The sequence below is a fragment of the Rhinatrema bivittatum genome, chromosome 5, assembly GCF_901001135.1.
Source record: "Rhinatrema bivittatum chromosome 5, aRhiBiv1.1, whole genome shotgun sequence".
NCBI lineage: Eukaryota > Metazoa > Chordata > Amphibia > Gymnophiona > Rhinatrematidae > Rhinatrema > Rhinatrema bivittatum.
The window spans coordinates 107,156,212-107,180,437 of NC_042619.1; the positions used below are offsets into that span (position 1 = coordinate 107,156,212).

General features: G+C 41.3%; 1 protein-coding gene across 6 annotated transcripts in view; it reads right to left on the bottom strand.

The window, feature by feature from the left end:
* DCLK1 (doublecortin like kinase 1) overlaps positions 1 to 24,226 on the bottom strand; it is a 755,703-nt gene that overhangs the window by 47,350 nt on the left and 684,127 nt on the right. For all 6 annotated transcript variants that reach the window (XM_029602700.1, XM_029602699.1, XM_029602702.1 and 3 more), the window contains one exon: positions 17,386 to 17,499. In XM_029602700.1, coding sequence (XP_029458560.1) covers positions 17,386 to 17,499 — 114 coding nt within the window. The remainder of the gene's footprint in view (positions 1 to 17,385; positions 17,500 to 24,226) is intronic.

Here is a 24,226-nt window from a genome sequence, read left to right on the forward strand (position 1 = left end):
GTTGGAAAAGATATTGTAAAATGATCTTTCTTTATCTCCTGAAGTATTTAATTGGAGAGAGCAATGGTTGAGTATTATGAACATTTCTTTATCAGCTAGTATTACTCAATCTCTCTATTTCGTTGCTCACCAAATCACATGGACCCCCTTGAAACTCTTTAAGGCTAGTTTGACTCATACCAACTCTTGTTGGCATTGCTCTTTGCAAGATAGTATGTTAGAACATATGCTGTTCGCATGTAAATATATTTCTCCTTTTTGGTCTAAAGTGTGGGATTAATTTAGTAATATTTTGTCACTCCCTAGGGATATATCTTATCCAATTATAATTCTTCGTTCACAATATTTCGCTAACTCTTTACCCAAAAATGCATGTTAGCAATTGCTCTACAGGCTGTTCTAAGTAATTGGAAAGATCACCGTTTCCTAAATATACATTTTTGGTGGAACTCACTCTGTTTAATTTACAGATATGAAACTGCTGCAATGGGCAAGCTTCAATGTAAGCTATTTGGAAACTTGTCTCTGAATTTTTAACACTTTAAAGTTTTGGGCAGTGGATAATGTTATCTTGTGTGATTTATTTGTAACCTTCCATCTCACAATTGAGTTTCTTTCTTTTTTGTCCATATAAATGCAATAAAAAGTTTGAACACAAAAAAATTCTGCACCTCCAGTTCTGCAAATAAATATTCTGTATCCATAGAAACTCCTCTAAAAGTGTGAAGTGCAGAGGAGGATCCCCTTACTATTCACCATATGAAAAAGAATATTCAAATTCTGAAATCATTTCAGTAACAATGACACAAACCCTATCTTGTACCAGGCACTCTATGAAGCAACACAAAACTTACAAAAAGCAGTCTCTGCACCTATGTAGCAAACCTGCCATCCCCAAACAACACTAACATCCAGAACCCAAAAAGAAACAACCCTATGCTTGAAAAGGTGGCACTGCAATATTAAAATGAGCCCTACAGCACCAATATACTTCCTACTGGGAAAACAGAAGAACGTTGACTGCTATTAATTCCTAAACAAAAACTACATACTGGCAGTATACCTCACCTCAGCCACAAATGCAGAACACAGACAGACCCTCACCAAATACAGACTAAGTGACCAGAAATTTGAAATATTGAGACAAAAACTGAAATTGAAATCCTGAGAAGCTAGCCTCCACATGCAGTGCAACAATGGAGAACTCGAAACAAAAATGCATTTTCTTCTCTGCTGAGCAAAATGAAAGAATAAGAGATGTATATTTCAAAAACAGATATATTCCAATCAACAAACTATAAATAAAATATACTTTCTTCTACTTTTATCTAGAGATCTTATTTTTCAAAATGTGCTGATTTCAAACTCACTTTTCTACTTCTCCTATGATCTTGTCCAAGGTCTCCTTATATTTTTAATTTCTTCTCTCTTCTTTTTCACTTCATCCTCTACACTTGTCTCTGAGATTGATCTTTCATGTTCATTTCCTTTCCTCTGCCTCTAACTACTCATAGCTAGATTTTACCCCTCCTTCTTTGTCCTCAGCTTTAATTCCTCAATATCTTTTCAACTCTGTCTCCTTCTCATCAGCTTTCAATCTCACCTTCCGTAGAAACAAGGCCACTTCCCAGTCCATCTTCCTGCTACCTCATTCTTTCCCAATCTTCTATTCCCCACTCCTTAGTCCCTATTTTCAGTCCTCAAATATTTCTTCTGCCACTAATCCTCTTATCAGCACTCTCACCTACTCTGTTTTTCATGTTCTTCCCTGCCTCCCTCCCCATTTTTTTTGTCTTTTATCCCCTACCCAGCATCCAAGTATCCTTCTTTTTCCACTTTCTCAACCTTAATCCTGATCTCTCTTCCACACCATACACACATATGGACTAGCTCTCTCCCATTCCACACACACATACAAATGCACTCTCTCTCTCCCACCCCATATACCCAAACTCATGCGTTCTCTCTCCTCTCTTCCTTCCCATACAAGCACAAGTACTCTCTCCCATAGCATACACACACACAGATGTGCTCTCTCTATCCCACATCATACACACACACACACACACAAGCTCCCCTCTCCCATCCCATACACACACATACATGTGCGCTCCTCACTCAGACACACATATATATGTACTCTTCTTCTCCCACCCCATACACACACATGTGCTCTCTCTCTCTCTCATCCCACACACCACACATGCATGCACATACGTGCGATCTTTCTCTCCCACTCTATACACACATACATAAATATGCTTTCGCCCCTCCCCCATACGTATAGGTGCTCTCGCTCTCCCCCAACACATATATGCTTTCTCCTCCCCCACATACACTCACTCGCTATCTTCCCCCAGAGTGTGCAAGCAGAGTAGCTATAGCTTCCTCCATCAGCTCATGTGGCATTAGGATGCCTCCTTTCCTCCATTTATGTGGTTGACACCACTATTCTCTTTGACCGCACAGGCTTATCACTGTTGATGCTCCGCCTCCTCTTCAATCAGGTAGGCCTGGCCACAAGCACTACTCTGGCTTCTCTCTATTGCTGAGTGGGCCCAGCCCCTGCTTCACTGCCTCTTCGTTTTGGCCCAGAGAACTCAGCCATCACAGCTCTGGCTTCTCTCATCTGTGGGAGAACCTGGACCCACTTCTATGCTTCTTATTTTTAGCTAGGAGGATCCAGCCACTGCTTCTGCCATGCTCTTGCTCCTCTTGTAGGTTCAGTTCAAAGGTCAATTGATTGAACCACACAGACTAAGGAGCCCTGCATAGTTCAAACAGCTGATATTTGAACTGTGCACTATACCAGAAACCATGTGGCTGGGGAGCATTTAGTTGAGACATCACAGTGCTGGGCTGGAAGAGAGGAGCTATGTGGAAAAATGAGATAGTGAGCATGATAGAGGATATACCAGAGGGGACTGTAGGTGGACCTGGAGAGCTAAAATATGGACAATTTTAGCCATCTTCCAGGTTTCAGGACAGTCCTTCTAATATCCATACTGTCCGGAGAAAATCCAGATAGTTGGCAACCCTTCCTGGTATGGGGAGCAGAAGTCTGGCCTTGGAATTGGACCCAGGTCTCCTTCATGGAAGTGTACAGCACTGTCACTGAGCCACCAGCCTGGTCCTTGCCTGCCCATCTTCTGACGCTTCTTCCCAGTCCCCAGAATATTTGCTGCAACAGCACATATTGGTAGGAGCGAGGTAGACATTGCATTCCCTGTCTTCACAGCTGCTCCTACTCCTTTGTGCCCCGCATTGTGCATATCTGGTTTTAAAAAGGAAGTTATGTGTATGGGAGAAGTTGCAGAGGCTGCTATGGACCTGAGAGTGCATGCCATCTTTGTTCCCATGTGGTGACCAATAATCTGCACCACTCTGGACCTGCTACACTAGCAATCCTTTGCACCAATGAAGTCACTGTATCAGAATTCCTCTGCATCACTCGGTGGTTGTTGATCATCACTCTGTAATACCCATGGAACTTCTGCATCAGCATTCATACAGACCACTCCAGACCTACCGTACTGGCACATCTTTACACTCACAGGGTTCCCCAAGTCTGGCAGAAACATTGCTAATAGGTAGCAAACACCACTTTAGCAGGGAGCTGCCTCCACAGAGAAAACAAAAGCTAACCTACAGGAAGAGGATGAGGAAGTGGCCACTGATCCCCTGCTATAAGGTGGGGAAGAGCATTCCACCCTTGGAAATGAGCTAGAAGTCTGAGAGGAGATGTGTGAAGTGGAACAGCAGTGGGCCAAATTAAAAGAAGCATTAATAAAGGCAACAAACCTTTAAGTACAAAAAGAAAATAAAAGTAAAAGAAAAAGGAAACCGATATGGTTTTCAAAGGAGGTAGCTGATAAAATAAAGGCAGAAAGATCAGCATTCAAAAAGTACAAAGGAACAAAAAGAAGAAAACAGAAGAATATCTGGTGAAACTGAAGACGACAAGGATATAAATCAGGGTAGCATAAGCTTGAGTGGAAGAAAGACTTGCCAAAGAGGTAAAGCAAGATGACAAAGCATTTTTCAGATAAAGGAGAAAGGCTGAAGGTGGCATTGTATGATTTAAAGGAGACAATGAGCAAGGCATGGAGAAAGATGAGGAAATAGCAGAAATATTAAATACTTCAGGTCGGTGTTCATTAAAGAAAACCTTTGAGAAGGACCATTGTTAGTTGGCAAGAGTATGGAAGGGAGTCGGGTAGATACAACTCCATTTACAGAAGAGAGTATTTGGGTGGAACTAGCAAAACTGAAAGTGGACAAGGCCATGGGGGCTGGATGAGATACATCCCAGGATACTACAAGAGCTCAGAGAAGTGCTGGCAGATCCACTGAAGGACCTGTTCAATAGATCTTTGGAGAATGGAGTGATGCTGCAAGATTGGAGAAGGGTAGATGCAGTTCTACTTTACAAATGTGGTAGCAGGAAGCTGGTTAGCCTCATCCTGGTGGTGGAGAAATTAATGAATAGACTGCTGAAGGAAAGGATAGTGAACTACCTACAATTCAAAGGGTTGCAGGATCCCAGGCAAGATGGCTTTACCAGAGGAAGATTCTGTCAAATGAACCTGACTGATTTTTTTTTTTTTTTATTGGGTGTCTAGAGAATTAGATCATGCAAAAGCACTCAGTGTGGATTACTTGGATTTCAGAAAAGCTTTTGAGATGGTCCTGCATAGGAGGCTCATGAATAAAATGAGAAGCATGGAGGTATGTCCCAAGATGGTAGAATAGATTACAAATTGGCTGGCTGATAAATGTTAGCAAGTAGTGGTAAATGGAATCTACTCTGAAGACCGAAGAATGATAAGTGGAGTTCTTCAAGAATTGATTCTGGAACTGGTTCCATTCAATATCTTTGCAAGTGATATTACGGAGGGCCTAGAAGGTAAAGTTTGCCTTAAGCGGATAACACTAAGATCTGCAACAAAGTGGACACCCCTGAGAAGTGATCTAAGAAAGCTCAAAGAGAGCTCGACTGACAGCTAGGACTGAATAGCAAGAAGTCATGAATTTGGAGTATTGCAATCTAAAGGAGCTATATGCAATGGAGGGTGAAAGACTTATGTGCATGGACCAGGAGAGAAAACTTGTATTGAGAGTGTCTGATGATCTGAAGGTAGCAAAGCAATGTGACAAGACAGTAGCTAAGGTCAGAGAGATGCTGCATAACCAGCAGAAAAAAGGAGGTGATAATGCCCCTGTACAGGTCACTGGTGAGGCCTCACCTGGAGTATTGTGTTTAGTTCTGGGGACCATATCTAAAAAAGGATAAAGTCAGGATAAAAGTAGTCCAGAGAAAGGCAACCAAAATGGTGTGGGTTCTGCACCAGAAAACTTATGAGGTGAGGCCGGGAGACCTAGAAGGGAGGAGAGACAGGGGAGGTATGATACAGACTTTTAAATATTTGAAAGGAATTAATAATGCACAAAATCAAATATTTTCTGTTGGAAAGGAAGCTGTAAAACTAGGGGTCATGATATGTAACTCCAAGGAGGAAGACTCAGGAATAATGTCAGGAAATATTTCTTCATGGACAAATGGTAGATATATGGAATGCCCTCCTGGAATAGGTGGTGAAGACAAGAATAGTAATGGAATTCAAAAGGGCATGGGAAAAACAGAGGATTCCTAGTGGCTAGAGAATGGAAATAAAGAAATAGAGTAATCTCTGCTAAACCCAAAGTTTACATTTCTCCATGGGAGTACCTATATGGAGCAGCAGTTAACATATTAGCCTTCACAGAAGGCATGGAAGCAACCAGCATGGCGCATTAGGGATGTGCATTCGTTTTGAATGAATGCGCAATCCACAATGTATAGGTCCCTATTCGTTGCATTCGTGGGTCCATGAAATGTATCGCGATCCCCCACGAATGCAACATATCATACGTTTCCATTCTTTTGGTCGCGCCGCAGTGTTTGAGAAATAGAAGGCCATGTGTTAAAGTAGGGGCGGATTGGCCTATCAGGGATCGGGCTTCCCCTGGTGGGCTGGACTAGCGGATCATGTGGCCTCCTCTGCTCCGGGCCATTAAGGGCACCAGGCCAAAGAAATGAAGAGACCAGGCCGACGGGGCCGAAGAAAAGATGACCGCTGCTAGCCGCCGCCGGAGAAATGAAGACCGGCGCAGTCAGCCACCAACGGAGAGCAGACCGGCGGAGCCAAAGAAAACAAGATAGGTGAGGCCCGAGACTAGGCCGAAGAAAAGAAGATGGCCACCGCCAGCCGCCACCGAAGAAATGAAGACCGGCGCAGCCTGAGACTAGGCCAAAGAAATGAAGATGGCTGCTGCCAGCCACTGCCGGAGACGAGCTGTTCAGTGGGGCCTTTGTGTGCATATGTATTTGAGATTGGAAGGGTGCTTCTGTGTATGTGTACGTGAGAAAGGAATGGTGCTTCTGTGTGTGAGACAGGGAAGGTGCTTCATGTATGTGAGATAGGGAGGGTGCTTCTGTGTGTGTGTGTATGTGGTGTGTATGTGAGAAAGGAATGGTGCTTCTGTGTGTGTGTATATGTGAGAAAGGAATGGTGCTTCTGCGTGTGAGACAGGGAAGGTGCTTCATGTATGTGAGATAGGGAGGGTGCTTCTGTGTGTGTGTATGTGGTGTGTATGTGAGAAAGGAATGGTGCTTCTGTGTGTGTGTGTGTGTATGTGGTATGCATATGAGAAAGGAATGGTGCTTTTGTGTGTGAGACAGGGAAGGTGCTTCATGTATGTGAGATAGGGAGGGTGCTTCTGTATGTGTGTGGTGTATATGTGAGTCAGGGAGGGTGCTTGTGTGTGTCAATGTGTGTGAGCAAGAGAGAAATGGAGCATGTTTTTGGCTGGCTTGTGGCTGTGAGAGGGCATGTGTGTGATTGAGCCTGTTTGTAAGTGAGATAGAACATGTGTTTGATTGAGAGATTGTGTGTAAGTGAAATAGAGAGAGCCTGTGTGTGATTCAAAGCCTGTGTGTAAGTAAGAGAGAGCGAAAGCATTGTGTTATTGAGAGAGACTGGCCAGAGAGATGATGTGTGTATGTGTGAAAAAGACTGATCAGGGAGATGACTGGTGTGTGTGTGTGTGTGTGTGTGTGAGAGAGAGAGAGAGAGAGGCTGGTTGCGGAGATGATTGGTGTGCGAGAGACAGAAACTGGTCCTGAGGATGTGTCTGGTCTGTGTGTGAGAGAGAAAGAAGAGACTGGTTGTGGTCCCTAAGGAAGAGGACAGAGATGACAGCTTCAGCAGCTACTGCTGCTTCTGGTGTGGCCTGCAAGGGAAAGGAGTAGGAGAACTGCTGGAGAGAGTAAGTAAAAGTGGCTTTTTAAGTTCATTTTTCTTGATTGACTACCATTTTAATTATTGGGTAGTATGTGATGTGTCTGCTGTTTGAAATATTTCATTGGTGTTTGGTAAAGCTTTCAAAATTTGTTTGAATCTTTAATTATTGGATATTCTATATACATCAGCTGTTTTGAAATTATTTTATTTGTATGATTTTATAATTATGATTAATGATTTATATATCTTGATTTTATTGATTTGCTTCACGAGGAATGGTGAAATTTTTGTTTTCCATTGTTACACTGTATAGAGTCTGGCGTGATGCGTTTTACAGTTCAGTTTTTGTCTGCACATTTCTATTTATACTTATGTGGCTTTATTCGGTATTTGGGAGGGTTTGTGTTCTTCATGCAAAGACTGAGATGAAGCATTCTTTTAGCATGTGGTTTCTCTGTAGGGATCTGTAGTAGCTTGGCCTGTTCTGTTTTCCTGATAGGAGGTGTATTGATATTTTAGATCTTGGTGTAATATTTGTGGTATTCTTTTTCATAGGTAGGATTGTTATTCTTTGAGTGTTGGCAGATAGTACTGTGTTGATACGGGAGGACCATGTCGAAATATATCACAATAGGTATGATGCCATATGAATTACAAGATGCAAAGTTTTCTTGTTGGCATCACGACAGTGCATGAAATTATCGCCATAACGTATATATTCATTTTATCTCAGAATGTCACTTTCCATGTAAAATATGTGTTAAATGCATAATTTAAAATTGTGTATGGGGAGGTGGGGGGTAGGGCATCAGGCTGTAAGGTTTGCCTAGGGTGCCTAATACCCTTGCACCGGCCCTGTGCACAGCAGCAATGCTCCACCCCACCCAGGCATAGTTCATCATGTTTCAGGTCCTAGCACGCATGTTAGACTCCTTGGTCCATGTTTCAAGACGGGTCAGATGGACAGTACGCCCCGGTTGACAGTCGTACCGCATGCTGAGCCTCGTCTTGTCTTGCCTCCTTGTCTTTCCCCTATCAACACCACAGCGACCTGACTACCTCTGCTCTGCCAGCCTGTGTTGCCCCTATCAAAACCACAGTGACCTACCTCAGCTCTGCCAGCCTGTCTAGCCCCTATCAAAACCACAGTGACCTACCTCTGCTCTGCCAGCCTGTTTGCCCCTATCAACTTTCTGCCACTCTGCCTTGCTGCCATACACCAGATGACTCACTCAGCTCCTTGTGGTGTTCTTGCCACTATCATGGTTCCTCAGTGTGTTTCTGCTTGCTATGTTCCCCTTCATTGTACTGTAAGATGTTGATGCCACTTGTCTTGCCACTTTGCCTGTCATGCTGCCTTTGAGGGTTCATGCATATGTTATCAGTGCTCTCTTTTGAAGCTGCGGTGTTTTTGACACTCTCACTGCTGCTTTGCACCTCTGTTAAAGCACTCTTGCCACTCCTGGTACCCCTTTCCCCTTTAAAGTGCCTTAGGCTATTCATGCCACTTTGGTGCCACTTTGCCACAGTCTAAGTACCTTGGAGTTCTTTTCTCGTTCTGATGATTGCTCCCCAGAAGTTTCATCAGCATTGATAAGAAAACCCCAATTCTGCAGCCAAAAATAGGCTGCAAATACTTCCCCCATTGACTTTAATGGAAAACGAATCAAACGAATCGGGATTTTTCCCAGGAAAACGAATGCAATGAATTTGGGTTTTGGCGAAACGAATAAGAATCAAAACAAATTGTTTCCTTCTGCACATCCCTATGGAGCATTAATTCTACCCTTAACTGAAGGCATGGGTGTAACTTACATGGCACAGCAGTCATTATCTTAAGCAACTTGCAGGGCAGATTGGATGGGCTATTTCAATCTTTATCTGCCATCATTAATTACATTAACTATGAAGTAGTAGGCTGCAAGAAGAGAGGAAGAGATCAGGCTGGGTTACAGGGAGACTGCAGTAGAAGGAAAAAGATTAGGGATGTGAATCATTTTTTGACGATTTAAAATATCGTCCGATATATTTTAAATCGTCAAAAATCGTTAGGGCCACGATACAATACCAATTCCCCCGATTTATCGTTAAAAAATCGTAAATCGGGGGAAGGGGGAGGGCAGGAAAACCGGCACACTAAAACCCCCTAAAACCCACCCCCGACCCTTTAAATTAAATCCCCTCACCCTCCCTCACCCCCCCCCAAATGCTTTAAATTACCTGGGGATCCAGCGGTGGTCCAGAACGGCGGCGGTCTGGAACGGCCCCCTCAATTGAATCCTTTTGTCTTCAGCCGGTGCCATTTTGCAAAATGGCCGCCGCAAAATGGCGGCGGCCATAGACAAAAACAATTCGACGCAGGAGGTCGTTCCGGACCCCCGCTGGACTTTTGGCAAGTCTTGTGGGGGTCAGGAGGCCCCCCTAAGCTGGCCAAAAGTTTCTGGGAGTCCAGCGGGGTTCAGGAAGCGATTTCTTGCCGCAAATCATTTTCCGTACGGAAAATGGCGCCGGCAGGAGATCGACTGCAGGAGGTCGTTCAGCAGCGGTCCGGAACCCCCGCTGAACGATTTTTCACGATATTTTTAAAACCCAAACGGCAACAATACGATTCCCTCCCCCTCCCAGCCGAAATCGATCGTTAAGACGATCGAGGACACGATTCACATCTCTAAAAAAGATACATAGACAGGCTGGGCTGAGGAAAAAATAGGAAAAGAGGGCAGATAGCCTGGGACAGAAAGAGAGAGGGAGATAAAAGTGGCCAAAGAAATAGAAAAATGAGAAAAGTATGATAAGAGAAGGAATAAGGGGAATTTAGATGGAGAAAAACAAGAAATGGAAGAACAGACAGAAAGAAATCAATGGAAAGTGATTAATTTTTAATTTTGGTAAGGTATGTTCTCTGATTTTTTTCTGTGCTAATTCTGTGCTCATATTTGGCTATTGTTCTGCTTCCCTGTGAGATTTTCTGGCTTTTCTACTTTTATTAATGACACTTTGGCTGGTGCAGAAGAGATCTGCTTTTACCACAGTTGAGGAGACGACTAAACAAACAGAAGCAGCAAAGTTAAATCAACGTTGTTTTAAACAAAATACCATTCATGCATGGTATAAAAATGTAAGAGTCACTCTCAATGCTCACACCTCAGTTTTGGAAATTCCTCACCGTTGATGAGAATAAAACCTTTATCAAATGCACAACCATTATGAAATGATACTGTATATGAAAAATAAAGCATGTCAATAAGGGGGATAACAGAAAGCAGTAATCCATAACGAGGTATTATTGATTGACAGTAAATTATATTCAGCTTTGAACATTATATGCACTTCACTACTCAAAAGACAACAAAAAGCACTTAATTCAAGAACAAAATGGATCCAAAACAATATTACTGAACACTAGCTAGGAAGAAGTTTATGATGGCATGCTACTTGGTTTTGTTTGTTTTTTGTGTGTTTTTAGTTGAATTTTTGTTTTTATGTGATCTGCTTAGCACAGCTAGCCTATTATAGGTGGAATAAATAAATACTGAACAGCTCACCATCTAGGAATTGTCCACTTTAGCATCTCTGACATTGTGCATTCAAATGTAATTCTGCAACAGTCAGTTTCATCTGTTCTTAGTGATCTGAGGAACATAGATGCTGGAACATGTGGGTTTTATTTTTATATATATAGAAACATATAGAAACATAGAAATGACGGCAGAAGAAGACCAAATGGCCCATCTAGTCTGCCCAGCAAGCTTCACACATATTTTCTCTCATACTTATCTGTTTCTCTTAGCTCTTGGTTCTATTTCCCTTCCATCCCCACCTTTAATGTAGAGAGCAGTGATGGAGCTGCATCCAAGTGAAATATCTAGCTTGATTAGTTTGGGGTAGTAGCCGCCGCAATAAGCAAGCTGCACCCATGCTTATTTGTTTTACCCAGACTATGTTATTATATATAACATACATATCTATTTTTTTTTAGCAATCCTGAGCTGCATATATGGCCAAATATCTAGAAGCATTTGGCCCAAGGCATGTTTCCTCATATTGCAAAAAAATGTATTTTTTATTTGCCATGTGGACATTATCCTCTGATTAATCTTTTGCATACCTCTAAATTTTGGGTGACCTCACCCATGTTATATAACTACAGTGAATCACTTGTCTTCAGGAAAAAAGTTAAGCTACTTCTCTAATAAAAAAGATGGAAACTTCAAAACAGTACACACCCATATATACATGTATGTGAGTGCCAGCCCACATGCGTATGAATTTTATATTGCTCATGCAAGTGCTCTCATATTATGTAAAATATACCTATTTGTGAGTATATGTGCTCCTAATTTTAAGCAGTTATCTAGGGAAATGTTATTCACCTGGTTTCCCTAGGACTTGTTTGTGTTTACACGCGCAAGTCAGCACATTTTTATAACAGGCATGCCTGAAGAAAATTTCCAGTTTTACCAATTACTCCAGTTGGCCAGGATATCTCTAGGTCATCAAGACCCCTCTGGTTATTCAGTCTGCACTCCCCCCAGTTTACCCAGCTCTCTCACGCAGTCTGTTTTTGCCTATAAAGAGTTTTATTCTGACTTAGACCTGATAATGAGGAGAAGTAAATATGCACAGGTAACAACCATAGGCGCACTACGTTTGCGGGTTATAAAATCGCACTTTATGTGAGTACATATTGGCCCTGCCCTGGAACACTCTTGAACCAACCCTAATCTGCCCCTTCTTTACACGAGCGAAGTTATTCACACACTGGTACATTATGGATTAATATGCGAGGTTTATAAAATAGCACTAGTGCAAAGCATTATTTGCGCGTGCATCTGCTAATTTGGGCTCGTGCATCTCTTTTAAAATTGACCTTTAAGGGTACAATGTGCAAGCACTTTTCACATGGGTAAACCTAAATAGGAGACACACTTAAAGAAGCTAGCTATGATGTTCTAGCATGAGTGTCTTTGCCATGAGAGGTATTATATATGCCATGGCTAATTACAGGTTAGGCTGAGCCCCTGGTTTGCTGTGGGAAATCTTTCAAGATTCTGTAGCATGAGTTGACAAATTCTGTGGAAAATCTGTCAAAATTCTGAGACAAGTATATGGCAAATTTACATAATTTTGGATATATTTTCAGCTTAAAATAATGTAATTTTTTGTTTTACTTAATAAAATTAAAGTCCTTTTTCTGACATTTCTGTATCTAGTTAATCTTAGTGATTGGGGCTGGAGAGGAAGAGGTGGGAAGGATCTGGGAATGGGAAGAGAGGAGATCTCAGAGGAGAGAAATGAAGAAGGAATCTTAGGTAGGAGGGGCAGAGGGATAAGGGATGGGGGAGGGCATAGACACCGAGGGAGAGGGGGAAGAGGATGGGGATTCAGGGAGAATAAGGAAAGGGAATGAGAAGAGATTAGGTGTGGAGAGAAGAGGGATCAGGAGTGGGGAGATTGGGAAGAAAGGGAGGAGTGAGGATGGGGTGGAAAAGAAGGAGGATAGATTGAAATGGAGGAAAGAAGGAGAGCTGGAGATGGGGGGAGGAGGAGGAGGAGGAGGAGGGGGAAAGATTGGGATTGGATGAAGAAGGAAGGAAGCCACAGGTTCCTCCCCCAAATCATATCCCATCACCATTTCCCTTGTTCCCCTTCTAATGCCCCTTTGATACCCTCTTTCTCCCTTATTCACTTCTTCCCTCCTCCCTCCTTCTCTCCCATAGCCCTCACAAACCCTAATTCACTCCCTTTCCCCCCCAAGTGAACCCCTCACTCACTCTGGTTCTCTCCCATACCTGTCCCAAACTCTGGTTCGCTCCTTCACACCCACACTCCTTGCAAACCCTGGTTCCCTCTTTCTCCCCAAAACCATCCTTACTCACTCTAGTTCCCTCCCCTCATCTCACAAACCCAAACTGATTCATTCCCTCCCTACCCTCCCAATTCCCCAGAACATTCACTTCCTTCCCCCACCAATGGTAATCTCGGATTTATTTATTCCCTCCCTCTGGGGTAGATTTTTAAAGTTATGCGCGGGCGTAGATTTGTTCGCGCAACAAGGCGTGAACAAATCTACACCCAATTTTATAACATGCGCACGCTGCCGCGCGCATGTTATAAAATCCAGGGTCGGAGCACAGGGGTTGCATAATTGTGCAACCTGCATGCGCAAAGCCAAGCAGCCTGCCTCCGTACCCTCCGAGGCCGCTCTGAAATTGGAGTGGCCTCGGAGGGAACTTTTTTTCCGGCCCCCCCCCCCCCACCTTCCCCTCCCTTTCCCTACCTAACCCACCCCCCAGCCCTAACTAAATCCCCCCTACCTTTGTTAAGAAAGTTACGCCTGCCCGAGGCAGGCATAACTTGCACATGCCGGCAGGCATTCCCCGACCCGGGGGCTGGTTCAGAGGCCTTGAACACGCCCCGGAACAGCACCACACCCACGGCCCTGCCCCGACACGCCCTGACATGCCCTTGCCACACCCCCAAGCAAAGCCCCAGGACTTGTGCACGTCCCGGGCTTTGCGCGCGCCGGCGGCCTATGCAACATAGGCGCGCAAGTCCCCTGCTCGCGTAAATCCAGCTGGATTTACACGCGCAGGGCTTTTAAAATCTGCCCCTCTGTATCCCTGCCCCTGGGATCCACAATATATTCCTTCCTCCCTCCCCCATAGTGATCACTGGTTTATTCACTCGCTCTCTCCTTTCCCCCATGAGTCCCAGTTCATTCACTCACCCCCTCTCTGCCCCCTCCCAAATCTCCTCACTTACCTGCTCCTATCACAACACAGGAGGAGGAGGATGGGACCCTTGTAGCTTCTCTGGCACTTCCTCCCTCCTCTCCTATTGGGGTCTGAGCATCATGGTTTGAACCACGAGGCTCAAAGTGCACCATTCAGGCCCCCACAGGGAAGGAGGGATGATGCTCTGGAAGAGTTGCAAGGCCCCATCCTCCTCTCCCTGTTTAACAATAGGGGTTGGTGAGTGAAGGATTCCGGGGGAGGGGGGATAAAGGGGAAATTGTGTGCCAACCCACTGCACCAATGCTTTTCTTCTGGGTAGAGAGGGGGACTAATAAAGGAGCCATGCGCCGTCCCGTTGCTACCAATGCTCTTCTGAGACAGCTCCCGGTCTCCCACAGCAATTTGGCAAAGACTGACACGTTCTGCTACAAGGGCTGTTTTTTCCAGCTCATACTGTGGCCACAGAATCACAGGAAACCAGGGCCCTGAATATAGGGTGGGCATTTGCTTGATTCATTTTCATTTTTCAGGGCACACTAATTTTTTTTAGTGTGCACTAACAGTTTCTGGCTGTACATCCCTAGAATACATATTTCTCAGATTTCAGCCAGTCTATACAATTTCTTAACAATATAACTTCTATACTTAAACCCTTAAGAATAGTCTTTCTTACTTCAGTTTCATGTTCACAATAAACTAAATTAATTCATGAGTAGAAAATGTAAATCCATGTGTCACAGTTCATTCCTGTTAAATAGGTATAACTTAGTGTAGGTTGGACAGTAGTCTGGGAAATTATCAGTCATTGTTAAAGCTGCTCTATTAGTACTGGCTAGCAGGAGTCAATATGTAAAGGCCTAGTTTATGATGCATCCTATAGGCCTAAACTTACATTTGGATAGAAAACTTTCTATAGTACAACTGCATGTTTTGGGGCTGTTGAAATGGTGGGGAATAATTAAAGAATCTTTATTAGTCAAGGAATTTTGACACCATATTAAGATTTTGAATATTTAGTTTTAATATTCTCTTGCAGTTATGTTAAAAGAACTTGCAGACAGACAAAAGAGCAGTAGAAAATTAATCTAATTGCAGTTTATCATTACTACTATAGAAAATAATAATGTCTTTACAAAAGTGATCATTAGATTCAAACAACTGTTTTTAAATCTAGAATGAATGGCTAAACCTCATTAGAAACTGATTTGATCGGGTTGAATTTTGGATTAACCTAGAAATCCAGTACTAAACATGTGATGTTCGAGTATCCAAACTGAACAGTATTGTTTTGCAAAATTAAGTTTTATGGATGCCAGGAAGTCTAGCTGAGGAGCCCAACTGGTGAGATTCAGGAAAGACCATCTTTATTTCATCTGCTAGGATATCTGTTTGCGATCAATGGTAAGCTGCACTGCAATGCCTTTTATATAACCAGCATCTTAAACTACTGTATGCACTCATTTTATAGAGCAATTCTAGTAGATTAAAGAGAGAAAAAAATAACAGAGAGGAAAGGGAGGGAAAAATGCACCATTTCTAACATTTAAGTAACTGAATTTTCTGTTTAAGAAGCTGAGCAGTATCTCTCATGGACAAGCGTGCTGGCAGTCCATCAGAAAGGAGCTAGGTCATTCAGAATACACCTAGATTTCATATGAGCAATGGGTACACATAATATGCGATGCTTTCGTTGTGTGCGAGTTAATATTGTGCATGAGCTGATGACACAGAAAGCTGAGACTCTAAGAAAAGCATGAGGGACAGTTAGTTTCCAGGCAGTTTTATCTCACAGAAACTATGAAACACAATTTGAAACTTTAAATACAGACAATATTTAGCAAATTCTGAGAGTGTGTATACTTCTGCTGCACCAACAGCCCAAACCTGTGTGCCACACTCTAACTATGAACCCAAGTACTGTAGGATGTGTCCTGAGTTTTACCCTGCACTGGAAAGTCCAGCCCAAGCATGGAAAAAAAACGAGCAAGCTGAACGTGTGCCTTGGCAATTTATGGACACTGGGAGCAGCTGCAAAGACATTAAGGTAAGAATGGTTCTCAGAAAAGCAAAAAACAAAGCTTTGGCATTTTTCTGGAATCAGACACAAAGAGATCACTATTTTTTTTTTTAAAGAATGCTGAAGACCTGGAAGAATACCTAAAATAGGTATTACAATAGTTTGGGAATTCTACTGTGGCAATAAGAGTTTAATTTCAGGACCTACCAGGAATACACGAGGTCCAACGAATGACACTTCTGAGGTGGTGTAAGCTGCAGTATTGCAATTTAAACCACCTCAAAAGTTGTGGAAGATATATAACCTGTGTTACCCCCTATGTACCTAGGGTGTTCCTCATGCAATGGATGCAAATTGGGATGTTTAGATGCATCAGTGAATTGCACAGTGTAATTTGTATTTTGTAGATAAATATCATCAATATTTAACATGTGTAAAGCCTAGCATATATCAAGAAAGGTCCAATGAGTCCTCTAGTAGTTTAATATTATCTTAAGAAAGGCAATATCAGTGTGATACTCAGGTACTGCTGCCATTTGTTAGTACTATTTAAAATAAAAGTTAAAAACCTTTTGCCGTGTGATGTAGGGCCCATACATTTTGTGTGTCATGGATCACTAGCACTGAGCCCTTACACCTTTCATCACAAAGAACAACTGATCTCACATATAGATTCTGAGATCGGATGGGCACTACAGCTCAGAACTGCTAATTTCTGATATGATGATTAAACCTTCTGCTGGTGTGCACATGTCTCAGGAAAACACAGAGGCATAAAGGTACCCCTTTAAAAATTGGACCTACCATGTGGTTTCCATGTGGACTGTTTGGAAATGTTTTGATGTACCTAAGATGTTTTCCAATAAAGTCACTCTCATTACAGCAGCCAGTTCTATAATGCTGTGACCCACCTTGTGGGCAGTATGTCACATAAACCCATTCTCCAAATCAATACATTTACAAACTTTGCATGGACTTAGTCCAATGAGGAGATACTGCAAACATCACATTCAGCCCCTCTTCAGAGCACCCTGTTATGATTGCCTGTGACAGACAATTATTCTTTTGCAGTGAATTACATGTCAGAGCTATCCAAAGAAAGGACCAATGGCAGCTGGTGTTAAAGTACAACAGTGCGATTATACTATCTGTTTACAGAAAGGACTAGAGCCAAAAAGAGGAAGGAGATGGAGGAATGGAGAACCTACTTGGTCGCACCACTTACTTTGTAGCCTACCAGCTGCCATTAGAAAAGACCCTAATTGCTCTATATTGGTGCAGTTCACGAAACAGATACTATAACAATGGAATGTTTTCACACTGTGTAGACATTAGTGAAGATGCTTACTGCTATGACAGAAACTCCAGCTGCTGTGCTGTTAAGCTTAGGGCCTGTGTTGAAGTGCTTCTTTATCTTCCCAGCCACTGAGAGCTGATGCTCATTCTCTGGAAGACCATCATCCTTTCAAAGAAAGAAAATGGAAAGAGTTATCTAGAAAGTCAAACTAGTTACAATAATTATTACAACATTATGTCCTTGTAGAATGCAAGGTAATGGTTGTATGAGTCTAGAGAATAACCTAGGATTCACCAGTCTAGCTTTTGTCACCTAGTAACTATGCAACTCAATCCAGGACTGTAGTTTCTTAAAGCAGCAGTACCATAAAAACATTTTTTTGCACAATATAATTGTCAACTATAACAAACAAAATCATCAAGATCCTCAATTATTCTTTTGAATTTTATTTCATTTCAGAAGAAAAAATCTTTAATCTTTTTGAAAACTTCTCCTGCTTAGCCACTATTTTGAATCCAAGTAAATTGGGGTAAATGCTGTGCTGACTGAAGATGCGTGAATCTTCAAGAAACCTGACCCACTGATTTTTTTTTTAATCTGTTTTGTGGATGTATAAACAGACCAATTTTTAAATTAAAAATGGCACATCCTGTGATAAAGTCCCTAATGAACAATTTTAAAAAATGTAGAGAATGCAAATTTATGTAGCAAAGGTAATAGAAAGATGAGTCTGCAGGTTATTATCAGGTGGCGGGAAGCCTGTTATTCAAACTGAATGGCAAGTAATATTTAAAGAAGAAGTGAACATAAACAGTGTGTAGCAGAATATAGACACATCTAGTCATATTATTTATTATTTCTTATAGTTAGGACCATTGTGGAAGATTGGATACATCTTCCATCAAGATATGGTGATAATATTCCGACTTTTCTCAAATCGTGAACTTCGCTGTGAGCAGCTGTTACTCACTAGTTGCTTAAAGTGAACTGACTGTTGTTCTACTGCTGTAGGGTTCATAAGATTCCTAGATAAATCAGAGAGTCTACATAAAACCCTCAGAAATGATGCCCCCTTCCACTACCACTACCATCACATTTTCATGATTTGCAACAGGTCCCTGGTAGGGGTGTGCAGTGTGTTTCTTGGGATTTTTTTGTAGTCTTTTTTGAGGAAAGACTAAAGAGGTTAGGACTTTTCAGCTTGGAGAAGAGACGGCTGAGGGGGGATATGATAGAGGTGTTTAAAATCATGAGAGGTCTAGAACGGGTAGATGTGAATCAGTTATTTACTCTTTCAGATAATAGAAAGACTAGGGGGCACTCCATGAAGTTAGCATGGGGCACATTTAAAACTAATCGGAGAAAATTCTTCTTCACACTACGCACAAATAAACTCTGGAATTTGTTGTCAGAGGATGTGGTTCGTGCAGTTAGTATAGCTGTGTTTAAAAAAGGATTGGATAAGTTCTTGGAGAAGTCCATTACCTGCTATTAATTAAGTTGACTTAGAAAATAGCCACTGCTATTACTAGCAACGGTAACATGAAATAGACTTAGTTTTTGGGTACTTGCCAGGTTCTTATGGCCTGGATTGGCCACTGTTGGAAACAGGATGCTGAGCTTGATGGACCCTTGGTCTGACCCAGTATGGCATGTTCTTATGTTCTTATTTTCATTTTGTGCCGTTTTTTGCTTGATTTTGTTTTTAAAATGGTACCTTGGATTTTTTCTGTTGTTCACTAATTTTGTGCTTAGTGCACTTTAAGATCAGTTAGCATATTAACTGGACTTAGTGTGCACTAAATCCAAGTTAGTATGCACTAACACAAAACTGAAAAATCCCAAAATTTTGGCATTTTTTTTTGCTTTGTTTTGTGGTTCCAACAAATTTGTTTTAAATGAATGCACATCCCTAGACTCTAGAAAGTTTCTGCTCCTTACAAGAGATAAAATGACAAAATCATCTTCATACAGCTGGCTTTTGATTACTGAGACATTTAGTTTCCATCCTGGAGCTGGTGATCCCTGCAGTGGTGTGGGGAGATCATTGATGTAGATGTTAAATGGGGAAGGAGAGGGAGCTTAGGAAGCATCCCTGTTTGGCTCCTACCTGCATGTTGTTGGTCTATTTTACAGATGATGGATAAATATATGGATTTAATTATATCATAGGTTGTTTTCTTGATTCCAATATGTAGCAGTTTAAAGTTGAGGCTGGGGCTCAAAATAAGAAAATAAGAGCATAGGCTTGCCAAACTGGGGCAGACCAAGGGGCCATCAAGCCCAGCATCCTGTTTCTAACAGTGGCCAAGCCCAGGTCACAAGTAACTGGCAGGATCCCAAGGGGTAGATACATTCCAAGAGCTTATCCCAAGAATAAGCAGAGGATTTCTGCAACTCCACCTTAATAATTGTTAATGGACTTCTCCTCCAGGAGCTCGTCCAAACCCTTTTTAAACACAGCTATACTAATAGCTTACACCACATCCTCTGGCAACGAATTCCAGAGCTTAAGTATGCGTAGAATAAACAAATATTTTCTGTTATTAGTTTTAAATGTATTTTCATTGTGTGTCCCAGGGTGTTTGTACTTTTCTAAAGAGTAAACAACTGATTAACATTTACTCGTTCCATTCACTTATTATTTCATAGACATCTATCATATCTCCCCTCAGCCGTTTCTTCTCCAAGCTGAAGAGTCCTTAACCTTTTTTAGTAGGGGAATTGTTCCATCGCCCTCCTCTGTAACTTTTCTAATTCTGCTATATATTTCTTGAGATGTGGTGACCTGAACTGAACACAATACTCAAGATGAGGTCGCACCATGGATTGATACAGAGGCATTATGATATTCTCTGCTTTATTCTCCATTCCTTTCCTAATAATCCCTAGCATTCTATTTGCTCTCTTGGCTGCTGCTGCAAACTGAGCAGAAGATTTCAATGTATTTTCAATAATGACAACTAGATCCTTTTCCAGAATGGTGACTCCTAATGTGGTACCTTGTATTTTGTAGCTATAATTGGGTTATTCTTCCTTAAGGGCATCACTTTGCACTTGTTTACATTAAATTTCATTTTCCATTTGCATGCCCAGTCTCCCAGTTTTGCAATATCCTCTTGCAATTTCTCACAATTCTCTTGTGATTTTGACAACTTTGAATAATTTTGTGTCATCAGCAAATTTGATCACCACAATTATTGTTCCTATTTCCAGGTCATTTATAAATATATTAAAAAGCTTCAGTCCCAGTACAGATCCCTGGAGCACTCCACTATTCACCTTTTTCCATTGGGAAAATTTACCATTTAGACCTACTCTCTGTTTTCTTTTAACCAGTTGGCAATCCACAATAAGACACTGCTACCTATCCCATGACTTTCTAATTTCCTAAGAAGTCTCTCTTGAGGGACTTTGTCAAATGCTTTCTGGAAATCCAGATACACTATATCAATTGGCTCACCTTTAACCACATGTGTTTTTACACCCTCAAAAAAATTGTAGCAAATTTGTGAGGCAAGACTTCCCTGGCTAAATCCATGTTGGCTTTGTTCCATTAAATTATGCTTATCTATATGCTCAGCAATTTTGTTCTTTATGATAGTTTCTATCATTTTGCCTGGCACAGACATCAGACTCACAGTTCTGTAATTTCCTGGATCACTCCTTGATCCCTTTTTAAAAACTGGTATTACATTGGCAACTCTTCAGTCTTCAGGTACCATAGTTGATATTATTGATAGTTTACAAATTTTCAATAGCAGGTCCACAATTTCATTTCTCAGTTCTTTCAGCACTCTGGGATGTATACCATCTGGTCCAGGTGATTTGCTAAGCTTTAGTTTGTAAATTTGCCCTAGTACATTTTCCAGGTTCAATGAAATTTGTTTCTGTTCCTCAGAATCAACACCTTTCAATATCATTTCTGGTATGGGTATATCTCTTACATCTTCCTCAATGAATACAGAAGCAAAGAATTAATTTAAGGGTAGATTTTTAAAAGGCTGGATGTGCGCCCATCTCGCCATGCACAAAAATATGTGCTATTTTTATAACCTATGCGTGTTCTTAGGTGCAGAAGTCCAGTGAACATTGGGAGAGAGAGAGAGAGAAAGAGAAAGAGAGGGAGATAGACTCTTTACAAGGATCAGCTTGATACTCTATATATGGATCATTGTAAGGGGGGGACTTTGATTTAGGGTGAGTTTTTGGGAGGTGTGTTTGGGTCGGGGGTGCTGTTACAGACACATTCAGAGCTATCCATTTTAAACTGACATCATTAAAGAAAGTTTGACCTTATAAGTGATGAAAATTCTAACAAGAGAAGTTGATTTGTACACTGCAATGTCTGCTAGCTGCAGTGTAAAAATCAACTCCTTTTCATCACTTATAAGACTAAAATTCTTTAACGATGTCAGTTTAAAATGGATAGCTCTGAATGTGTCTGTAACAGCACCCCCCCGACCCCAACACACCTCCCGAAAACTCACCCCAAATCAAAGTCCCCCACTTACAATGGTCCATGTATAGAGTATCATACTGAGCCTTAGAAAGAGGTTTTCTCTCTCTCCCCCTCCCCCGATGTTCACCGGACTCCTGTGCCTAAGAAGGAGCTGTAGCAAATTGACTTCATGCACCAGCTGAGGAAAATTGGAATTACGTGCGTCAGTCCTGGCCCTGCCTCCAGAACACCCATGTTCTAGCTACTTTTTCTGGGTACGTCCCTTCTAGCTATTTAAAATTCATGCAGCTCCCGCATGGCCCACTTACGTGCATTTGTGGCTGGTTTTGCGCATGCAAGGCTTTTAAAATCTACCTTTTATTCTCTCTGCTATGGTTTTGGTGTTTCTTTTATCCCTTGATCATCTAATGTTCCAACTGACTCACTCCCTCGCAAGCTTTTTACCTCAAATGTACCTGAAAATTTTTTTATTATGAGTTTTTGCTTCCATGGCAAGCTTCTCTTCAAATTCTCTCTTTGCCTTACATATCAAGGAAGGCAATAGGATCAAAAGCTTTTTAAAAAGTCAATAAAACATGCAAATATTTTCCCCAAGGGAGTGGATTTTTTTAACACAAGTTTCATAATCAGCAATCTGTAAGATAAAGATACATTTATTGGTCAATGGTTTGGTGCATGGGAAGAAACCCAAAATGACATTTTGTGCAGATCCTGCTATAGAATTAGAAGTATCACCAAATATATTTCACTTAGTACCCCATCAGATCCACAAGCTTTTCTGGACTTTAGTATCTGGAGGCATTCCTTCATTTCCTGCACTGATATAGGGGTAACTGTGTTCGATAACCTTTGATTACATTTTCTGAGTTTATTTCTCTTGGATATGTATTCTATCTTTTGTGAGATTGTCAGGTTTGACTCTCTACAGAAGTGCTAAGTGCTCAGTCGAGATTGGGTTTGCTAAATCAGGTTTGGTTTTTGGGTTAAATCTCTTATACATGTCTCAAAAGGAATTATCATATATGACCTCCTCAATCTAAGATAGTTTTTGTTTTAATGTATTCATATTTTTTTCCATTTTAAGGTTGCCTTGCACTCTTTAAATATCCAAGTTATCTAAGTAACTTTAGGGTAGCAATTTATTTTACCAGAGTTATCAGTGCTGACTGGCTAAAATTTAACTGCGCCCTGGGAAAGCTTCCCGTGCAGCCTCTTTTTGCAGGTAAATTCTGAGCAAGGAATTATTTGCCCAGAACAAATGTACCCAGCTTAGCGGGGATATAACGTAAACCCTGAAGATTTGTCCAGCTAAGTCCCAAAGTTAGTATAACATTTTTTTAATATGGACCTCTAAAACTATAAACATAGGTGATGCATAAATCTTCCCTGAGGGGCTCCCTGTTCTTCAGGTTAGAGAATTTTCTCACCTTTTATTTTAGGATTTACATTCCTTAATGAACCAGGTTGATTTAGATGCATTTTGTTAATTCAGGATTTTATTTCTTGATTTGGCAGTTAGTGATTTCCAGAAATTGCTATTATATCTATTACTACTTGGTCAGTGTCCTGTGGGGTCCACATGTAGTTTTTCATTAGGAATATGTTAATCTATGTTTTTAAGTGCTGGGGTATCTAAAGCTCTTTGATATTTCACTATACAATTTTGTGCCCATATATATTTTGGGAGAGATTTGTGAAGATTTTGGAATGTAGGTACTCATATTTTCTTTGATCTCTTGATGGAAAGAATGATTTGGCTTTAGTCTAACAGGTAAGATTGGGGTCTGCTAATCAGGGCATTTATCTTTGTGATGTCTGTTGTGGCACATGAATTGACATTTTGGCTCTGTACTGAGATGAAAGTAAATCTGCCCAGGCACTCTGCCCTTGCTCTTCCACTGAAGGTATACAGGCCTAGGTACTTACATAGATTTAAGAATCTCATCCCATTTGTGTTAATTACACTTTTGCAGCTGTTCCTTTGCATTTCCAAGATATTAGCGCAAGGTATCTTGTCCTTAAATGTCATAGAGGTTAGTGGCATTTTACAGACTAACAGATTTATCCAGAAATAAGCTTTCAAAGTCAAGAGTATACTTTGTCAGGGCTGCATCTGATGACGTGGACTCTTGTCCTCAAAAGCTTATGTATACCTCAATAAATCTGTTAGTCTATAAGGTGCCACTAGCCTATATGATGTTTTTGCTGCTACAGACTAGTTTTGAACTAAAATATGTGCTCGCCTATATGTGCATTCAGGTCTCCAAACAGAATGATTTTGTTTTTGTTTGGAGAGCAGTAATTTTTGATTGGATAACTGAAATATATTCAGCATTAAAATAGGCAAAATCTAGGGGGTGGAGCATGGGGTATATAGGGGAGTAAATCTTTTGATGTTATAACCCACAAATGAGCTTTTCCTTTTTTTTT